The following is an 8,768-nucleotide window of genomic DNA, read 5'->3' as shown; positions in this document are numbered from 1 at the left end:
CCCCCCAACACCCCCCAACACCCCCCGGCAGCGACCAGGCTGGAGCGGCTCCGCACAGCGGTGGGGGCTGCTCGGGGCTCTTCCCCCCCGGGGGGGGGAGCGCCGGGAGCCCCCCGCCCCGCTCCCCCCGTCCGTCCCGCGCCCCCCGTGCAGCGAATTGCATCCGCCGGGGTGCAGCCGGGGGAGCACGGCACTTCCAGAGCTCCTTAAAGCCCGGTGGAGCCGCGTCCTCTTGTCCTCTCGCTCCTTTTCGTTTTAATTGACGGAGGGGGACTGTCGCTCCGGAGGATCCCGGTGGAACGGAGGCAGCTGCGAAATGACTCCAGCAGCTCTCCCGAAGGGCCGGGCCTGCAGCACACCCTCGTCTAACAGGGACGTGGAATTACTCAAGTTTAAGTCATGAAATACAAAGCTCAGTGCGCTGTCACAACCGCGAGGAGACAATTAAACAAGCGGGCCGGGGCCGGGGCGCGTCTGCTTGACGTCTTGGTTTCACCGAGGGCCAGACATAACGGCGGAACAACGACCTCGGCGCGTGGTTTGTCTCTGTTAAATGATAACGTCTCTCCTTTAATCCAGGGGACCCTCCTCGGGGCTCCCGGCAGCACCTTATGAGATACATTAGCTTACCGCTGCATGCCACAACTTCTAGCACGATACAGCCCTCTCAGAGGCTTTCCAAAGATTTTTCTCCTTAAGAACAAAATCAAAGATGGCCTGCTCTGTGGCTGGCACCGCTGGTGTAAACTGGCCCTGTTTGGTTTACATTTAACAGCAGGACTGGGCAGTGTATTAAAATCAGAATGTGGAGTGAGCTGGAAAACGTTCGATAAAGGTCTGAGCGGCAGGGGCTGTCGGTCAGCAGAAGGAGCGTGTTAATTAGGATGAAGTTCTGTACCCAGGAGGAAAAATAAATGCGGTAGGTATAGAAACTGCTGGTTTTCCCACCTGAGTAGCCGTGGGAAGGCAGAGAAGAGCTGAAAGGTGTTCCTGAGGGCGTACAGTACACAGGGTGACTTTTTTTTTTTTCTTTTTCGAATTGTTATGCATCTCCATATCACAAAGTTTGGGGCATTTCCCCTGCCTGGCCCAGTGGAGGGTCTTGCTATGAAGGCGGCGTTGGCAGCCAGGCTGCAGGTTCACCCCTGGCCAGAGACAGGAGCTCAGTAAGGAAGGGACAAACCCAGGCCAGAAGCACAAGGACGTGGGAAATCCAGAGGCAGAGCCAAGGCTGGGCACCAGAATTCCTGTGCCCTGTGGTGGAGGCAGGAGGAAGGGCAGCACGAGGAGGCTCAGGGCAGGTTTGGCAGCAGACGTGGCCATGAAGACCCTGTCCCCAGGTGCCTGGGTGTCCCCTGAGCAGCCAGGCCAGGCCAGAGCCTCACAGCTGCCGTGAGAGAGCAGGTCCCACCTTCTATTCTGAGGTTCTTCGTCAAGCGTGTGCTGACCGTTTGCTGTCTTAAATGTGCTAAACTGAAAATACAGGTGAAGATCGCCCCAGAAACAAGCGCAGAGCGAGCTGTGGGTGCTGCTGTCGTTAGGGCAGCACCTTGTGCACCTGAGGTCGCTGAGGATGCTGCGGCGCATCCTCCAGTCACAGGGATAATGAGCAAACTGGGGGGCTCGAAGGGATTATGTATTTCCCTGTCCCTTGCAGAGGGTCGGGGGCCAGGTTGGACGGGGCTTTGGGCAACCTGGGCTGGTGGAAGGTGGCCCTGCCCGTGGCAGGGGGTTGGAACTGGGTGATCTTTAGGGTCCCTTCCAACCCAAACCATTCTCCGGTGATTCTGTGATGTACTGTGATTGCAGACCGGCATCAACCTCTGCCTACGTGGGCCCAGGTGGTGACAGAATCCACTTACATCCCCCTTTCTCTGCTCCTGCAGGGAAGGAGGTACCTGGGGAAGCTGGGTTGCAGCACTTCCCCCTGATAGCAGCACCCCTGAACCGTTTCAGCACTCAAATGCCCATTTTTTTTCTCCACATCTTCACCCTGATGTCAGAAATGCTGAATTGTGAAATATTCCAAACGTGCCAGGGCTTGCGCAATGTTCTCGGGGGTCGATGGGCGTCATTTGACCTCTGAGTCTGGAAGCGAAGTGGAGGAAGGGGCTGGGCAGCTGTCCCGATGTGGTTAACTACCCAGGCTGCAGCGTTTCAGCTCCTTTGGAGGGAAAATCCTGCACAGAAACTCTAGATGGTAAATTCCTCCTGCATGTCTTCCCGTGACATTTGCCACTCTGGCAAATAATTCAGTCTGCTCTAGAACGGACGCTCCCTGGGGACCTTCTGGGAAGCTTTGGCAGCCTGGAAAAGCCTCCGGGGAGTCCGGTAGCTGCCAATGGGTTTTCTTGTGTCCACTTGCTTCATTTCTCCACGAAAAAGAGCTGCCGTTGCCATTAGACTCTCTTCTCATCGCTATTTCATATTTTTCAGCCTACAAGGAGAAAATGAAGGAGCTGTCTCTGCTCTCTCTCATCTGCTCCTGTTTCCACACCCAGCCCCATCCCAACACCATCTACCAGTATGGAGGTACGTAACCTGCTCCCGCGGGAGCGGCGGCGGCGCTTGCGTGATGCTCGTCAGCACACTGGGCTGTCCCATCCCAGAGCAGCAATCCGCAGCTCGGCTCGTGTTTTGTCTCCTTTCACAATTTAATTTATTTATGTAACCTACATTTATCCCAGAAAGAAACTGCTTGTGCTGGCCGGCTGCTTCATACTGGGGTGACGTGCCAGGTGTTAAGAGCAGCCTGGCCTTGCTGTAATTGTGCTGTGAAATGAAATGAATTGCCTTGTCCTGGGGGGGGGGCGATGAAGCTGATCGTTAATCAGGAAATTTTGAACACGGAACAAAATCACCCAGGTCAGGACATGGGCACACCCTCATTCCCATGTGAAGACCCTGGTGCACTCGGGTGCACTCTCTCCTGAGGGTCACAGGTTCACGGAGCCTCTGAGGTTTTTTTTTTTCCCCCCCAAAGATATGGAGGTGAAGCAGCTGGATAAGAGGGCATCGGGCCAGAGCTTCGAAGTGATCCTGAAGTCCCCTTCAGATTTATCTCCCGAGAGCCCAATCCTTTCCTCCCCCCCCAAGAAGAAGGACCTGTCCCTGGAGGAGCTGCAGAGGAGGCTGGAGGCTGCCGAAGAGAGGAGGAAGGTAATGAGATGTGCTGTAGAGCTGTGACGGGTACTGATTGCACCAAACCCTAAAACTGGCTTAGCAGGAGCAATCAAAAATGTCTGGAAATAATATTTTTGCATTTATTATTATATTCCACTGGAAGTTGTCAGATGAGTCATGGCGTGAGGTTCTGCAGCCTGGTTTAGGCAGGAAATTGGACTCGGGGCTCATCATCATCATCCTCCTTCTGTTCTTAAAACCAGAGAGTACAGGGTCCTCTCGCTCCTCCTGTGTGACCTGGCTGGGGGACAAGTTCTCAGCAGCTAATTCTGCAGGAGATGCAGCAGCTGGTCGCACACAGACCGAAACTCCAAACCTAAACACAGCTTTGTGTTTCTACCAGCTGTCTGTGCCCCCCTTTATGGTGAGCGCTGTGTAAAATGTCTTCTGGGGAAAACTATTGGAAAGGGGAACACCGGCAGAGTAAAAACCAAATAGAAATGTTACAAATGTCGGTGGGTAAGAGGAGAGCGAGCTGACATGGTTTGAAGAAAGAGGTGACACTCGGAGGGGGGACTCTGCGCCTGCAGACGTGTCGCCTCGGTTTTGCTGAGCCGGTGGGTGCAGCGTTGTGTCACCCGCCCGCCCGGAGCACGGACCCAGCAGATGTTGCCCCGTAGCAGGAAAAAGGTGTCAAAGCGTCTTCCAGGCAAGAGGGTTATGGGATGGAGGCGGGTGGCAGAGAGGTTCGGAGCGGAGGAGACGGTCAGAAAGCCTCCTGGGGGAGTTGAAGGCTAGAAGAGGCTCTCGGGTTGCTCACACCTCTCCCGACGCCTTGCCTCGCAGACCCAGGAGGCGCAGGTGCTGAAGCAGCTGGCGGAGAAGCGGGAACACGAGCGGGAGGTGCTGCACAAGGCGCTGGAGGAGAACAACAACTTCAGCCGCCTGGCCGAGGAGAAGCTCAACTACAAGATGGAGCTGAGCAGGGAGATCCGCGAAGCACATCTCGCCGCCTTGAGGGAGCGGCTCCGCGAGAAGGCGAGTGCAGTGTCCCGGGACAGGGCTGGGTGCTGACACCCGGGGTGGGGCGGTCTGGGGGGTCATCCCGGAGCGATGGGCACAGGGCAGCGGGCGTTTCCTTGCTGGTGGAACACCGGCTGTGGAGGGTCCACATCCATCCACCACGAGGAGGGGGGATGTGTCCTTCAAGGTCAGTAGACAAAATACCGTCTGGCTGATCTCGATAAGTGCAAGCTCAAAGGACAGGATCCGGCCCACCGTGCGCAGGGGCTGCGTGGCCGAGGGGATTTGCAGACGAGGGGACCCGCGAGCTCGTTCGCTGTAGGTTTGTGTCACCGCCGGGCTCCCGCGGAGGAGACGCTTCGCTCCTTGCAGGTGTAACCCGCTGTCCTCAGGGTGCTGGATGGGAACCTGGTCACTTTTTTTGTTTGTCCTGACGCAAATCCTGTGTGCAGGAGAGGAGGAGAGTGCCAGAGCAGAAAGTGTTACCCTGGTGTCGTCTCTCCCGTCTTTGCAGGAACTGCATGCAGCTGAAGTTCGCAGGAACAAGGAACAGCGGGAGGAGATCTCTGGATAAAGGGCTTTTCTACACATCTAGCACCTGATTCCTGTTAACAAACCAACCAATCGACCAACCAACCAACACATTTTATTTTGTTTGTCTAGATGCGACGTTCGGTTCTCCATCCCCCCCTCCCCTGGTGTTCGTCCCCCAGCTACACGCTTCTCTATCTCTGCATCCTTAATCGTCAGTACTTGTGGGGATTCACAGATCATAGGGACCTCTAAGCAGAATAGCGACTAGTTCACATGAAATAGAGAATCAATTGACCAATCAGTCCAATCAAACAGCTTCTTTGGAGGGTTTTGTCCTTTTTTTAAACAAAAAAAAGAATTTCTTAAACTGATGTAAAAAATAATTAAGATATTAATAAATTCAACCAGCAGTGTCACGGAGATACGGATTTCTTATCCAGGGCTTTTACTCCTCTTGGTGTTTGCTCTGAGCCAAATATCAGTTTCGGAATAATGGGAAGTTAAGTGACGATTTCTGTGTGTGAAGTGGAATAGGGAACAGCCCCATGTTTGCCAGCGATAGGAGCGAGGAAGGAGAGAGGGAGGGGATGGCTCCGGCGGCGTGCTGTGCAGAAACCCCCATCTCATGGCTGCGCCGGGAGCCAGCCCAGGCAGGCGATGGCCCAGGGTCCCCACCTTGGGGTGATCCTTTGACAGCCTGTGGGGAGGCAGGCGGGGGTCTCCACCCAGAGCTCGGGAGGGGAGTCCCCGTCACGGCAAGGCCCCGGCGCCGCGGGCTCCGCCGGACGCCCTGGTTGGCCGCGGGCTGGAGGAGCCCGTAGACTTGAGCCACCCTCTCCCTGGCAGAGCGGGGACCGAGAGGTCTTGGCCGAGCAGCCTGGGAGAACCGCGGGTGGCGATTGTGTCCCCGGCTCCGCGGGAGCCCTGGGAGAGGGCGCTGGGTCTGCGGCCTCTCCGGCGCTCCCGCAACACGAGCTCTCACTCCAGTAAGGAAGCAAATCCAGTAGAGACGGTGCATGGTTGTGAAGTAGTTTGTTAGTGAACAGAATAGTCATCTTTCCCTCTTTCCAAAGACGGATGGGACTCTTCGTTGCCGTCACAGGGCAGACACCGAGACCAGAGGTTGCCAGATGAGCCCCGGAGCTCTGGCTCCTGGGCTGGGGAGTCAGGGCACCTCCAGCCCCGTGGCTTTGGGTGAGATGGAGCTACGAGAGGAGCAGTTCTGCAGTGAGGGGTGAAGAAATGTCCCCATGCTCATTTCTTGTCTATCTTTAGCTTTTCAAGGCCTGTTTTTAAGAAAAAACTTGTCTCTTGATGGAGGTAGGGATGAGCAGAGAACGTGCAAGCATGGTTAAAGAGGTGACTGTCAAGGCCCACGGACTTCCCCATCTTCTCGTGTCATGGCTGATGGAGGTGGCCGAGCTCCAGGCAGGCACCGCGCACTGCGGGGGGCTGCCACCCTCCCGCTGAGACCCACAGACCCGCTCACCCGGCCCCGGCTCTGCTCCTGCCTCGAAAACCAAAGCGGAGATGTTGCACCTGAAGAGCAGGGACCGGCCCGGCAGGATGCGGCGCGGGGGACTCAGCCCTGCCAGAGCGCGGTTCTGCGGCGAGGCTTAGCAGATGGCGGAAGCCGCTTTCATTTGAGGCAGAAGGTAACAAGAATTCCCCTCTGTCCCATCCTTGGAGATTGCCGGGGGGGTATTTTTTTAACAGAGTTTCAGGCGCAGGGTGCCTGGGTGCTGCTGACCCCGCGGCACCGCTCCCTCCTCCTCCCGATGGCCCCCCCATCCCAGCCGCCCCCTCAGACCCCAGAATAAACCAAAGGGGCATCCAAGGCACCGAGATGTTTAATTAGCAGTAATTGGTAGTTAGGTGTGCCCCCGACGAGCCGTTCTGGGGGGTTTTGCAGGATCTTTGGGGAATCATTTACGTGCGCAGGGGGTGCAGAGGCGGGCGCGGGGCTCCCTGGGGGGGCGATGGCCGGCAGTGACCAGGAGCTAGAGGAGATGAGGGGTTTGCATGGGGAACGGCGAGAGGCCACCACCCTTGCCTCTCCTCCCCTCTGAAAAAGAAATCATCATTGAGTCTTGTCAGAAGCTGGAGTTTTCTGTCTACCTTGTCCTTTAATTAGGTAAAGAATTGATTACAGTCTGGGGTGAGCATCAGGCGGTTGCAGAAACCCCCCCAAAAGCCAAAGAGCAGCAGCTGCTGGAGATCAAATCCCGGGCTCTTTGCTAATCTCCCCAGAAGTCCCAGCTGGATTCGGGAGGGATCCCTCCACGGCCACGGTTTGATGCCAGGGGACTCTGCTCCTAGAAGGAAGGGCTACCTTACTCCCAAACCCCTTCGCCTGGGCCAGGGGACAGGACTGTTAGAAAGCCCCAGCGCTGTCAGTGGCAAAAAAAAAAAATAAATAAATATTTAGGGCAAAGAGGGAAAGGGAAGGAAACTGAGGGTTGAATTTCTTAACAGTAGCTAATGATCGGTTTATAGTAGCAGCTGTCTTAGGTAAGCATCTGTGTAGAGCGCGGCATCACCGCCAGCATCACCTCATCCATATAGTGACGAGAAATTTTAAAACGTTTAAAAAAAAAAAAAAAAAAAAAAAATTTAATTTAAACGAAATGTTTGTGTGTAAGAAATGGTTGAAACTGTCAGATGTCTGCGTCCCACGTTGGTGGGATCTGAGAAGGTATCTGCGAGATATTAACCCTGTCCTACTCTCTGTGGTGCTGAGTGTTTGCTTGGTGTGTAATTCTGACCTGGAGCTTGTTGTAAATACTGTTTTTAGTACTATGATTATTATGATTATGATTATCAGAAATGTACTCACGAGCAGGAGTTTAAAACAAGAGAAGAAACGACCGTTTTCACTCCCTCCTTGGGGCTCGGAAGGAGTCGGAGGCTGGGCTGGGTGAAGGCTGGCTGCTGGCCGGGTGGGATCCCGGACCAGAGCAGCTGGAAAATCACGGCGTTGGGAGCTGGAGGCAGCCGAGTCCTGCGGGCAGGGCGGTGACAGCGGGGACAGCGGGGGACAAGCTGCTCCTGGGGCTGCGGAGGAGAGGGAAGGGCCGGGAGCTGTATGTAGTAGAGGTGATGCTTCGATTCTGGTAGATAGGATTTAGCGTTAACCCAAACCTCCTCCTGTCAGGGGTCCAGGCTGTTCCCCGCAGCCCCGGGGAGCCGCGAGGGTTGGGCTGTGCTGAAGCAGGAGCGGTGGGTGACGGGCTGCGCTGGGTAGAGCCGTCGTCCCCAAACAGCTGCCGAGTCCCCGGACTTGGTTCCGGCCTGCGTCTGCCTTTGTGCTGCCAGCTTAGAGCCCCGCTCCCGCTCTCCTCCCGCTCCCCGGAGGCCAGCCTGCATCTCAGGTGGGGACTCATTCCTGCAACAGCTTTGCCTGGCAAAAAAAAAAATCCCGTAGGAAACGTGCAGGAGAGCGGCCCCGGCACACGGTGCTCACGCGGGTGTGAGCACTGGGAAACTCCTTTTTTTCTGCCCTCCGTCGGGTCGGTGCTGTGAGGGACAGTGGATGTGGCTGGAAAACGTGTTACTGCAGGGTAAGCTCCTGCCTCAGAGGAGCAGGGATGTGCAGGGAGAGTTTTGCATCGGTAGCGTCAGGGAACTGCTGCCAAGGAAACAACCTCATCCGTGGGGCCGGATGCTTTGGGTGCAGCAGAGCCACGTTGGCCCGGTGTGAGCGAATGTAGCAGGGATGTTCGGGAGCTTGACGTTTGTCCAGTGCCACTGGACGCTATCAGGGAAATGTGTGATTGCTTTGGCTGCCTGCACCAGCTCCCGCGGTTTCGGCTGGGCCAGGGGTGTCCCCCCACCCGCCCGCCGCTCCAAACCCACCGGGACGGCGCTGCCGGCGCCAGCGGCTCACGCGGCCCGGCCCGGGATCGTGATCATTTCATGCCTTTCCATCTCCCAGGGTTGTGTGCGGCAGCATACTTCATGCCTCAGTCGAGACTAATTAAATATCCTCATTAACATCCTTACCGTCCCAGCCTCCCTCATTCCCGGACCGTTCCCACGTACCGCGGCCGCCGGCGCGACACGCAGCCCCCCCCCCCCAATTCCCGGGG

At 56.4% G+C, this 8,768-nt stretch overlaps 1 protein-coding gene across 1 annotated transcript in view; it reads left to right on the top strand.

Annotated features, from left to right (window-relative positions):
* Positions 1–8,350, top strand: part of STMN3 (stathmin 3) — a 16,029-nt gene extending 7,679 nt beyond the window's left edge. The window contains exons 2-5 of the mRNA XM_026861987.1: positions 2,437–2,532; positions 2,984–3,159; positions 3,970–4,161; positions 4,661–8,350. Coding sequence (XP_026717788.1) covers positions 2,437–2,532; positions 2,984–3,159; positions 3,970–4,161; positions 4,661–4,720 — 524 coding nt within the window. The 3' untranslated portion in view covers positions 4,721–8,350. The remainder of the gene's footprint in view (positions 1–2,436; positions 2,533–2,983; positions 3,160–3,969; positions 4,162–4,660) is intronic.
* The last annotated feature ends 418 nt before the right edge of the window (positions 8,351–8,768 follow it).

This window comes from Athene cunicularia (genome assembly GCF_003259725.1).
Source record: "Athene cunicularia isolate RWA chromosome 20 unlocalized genomic scaffold, athCun1 chr20_part1, whole genome shotgun sequence".
Lineage (NCBI taxonomy): Eukaryota > Metazoa > Chordata > Aves > Strigiformes > Strigidae > Athene > Athene cunicularia.
This window is presented reverse-complemented; position numbering and strand designations above follow the sequence as displayed.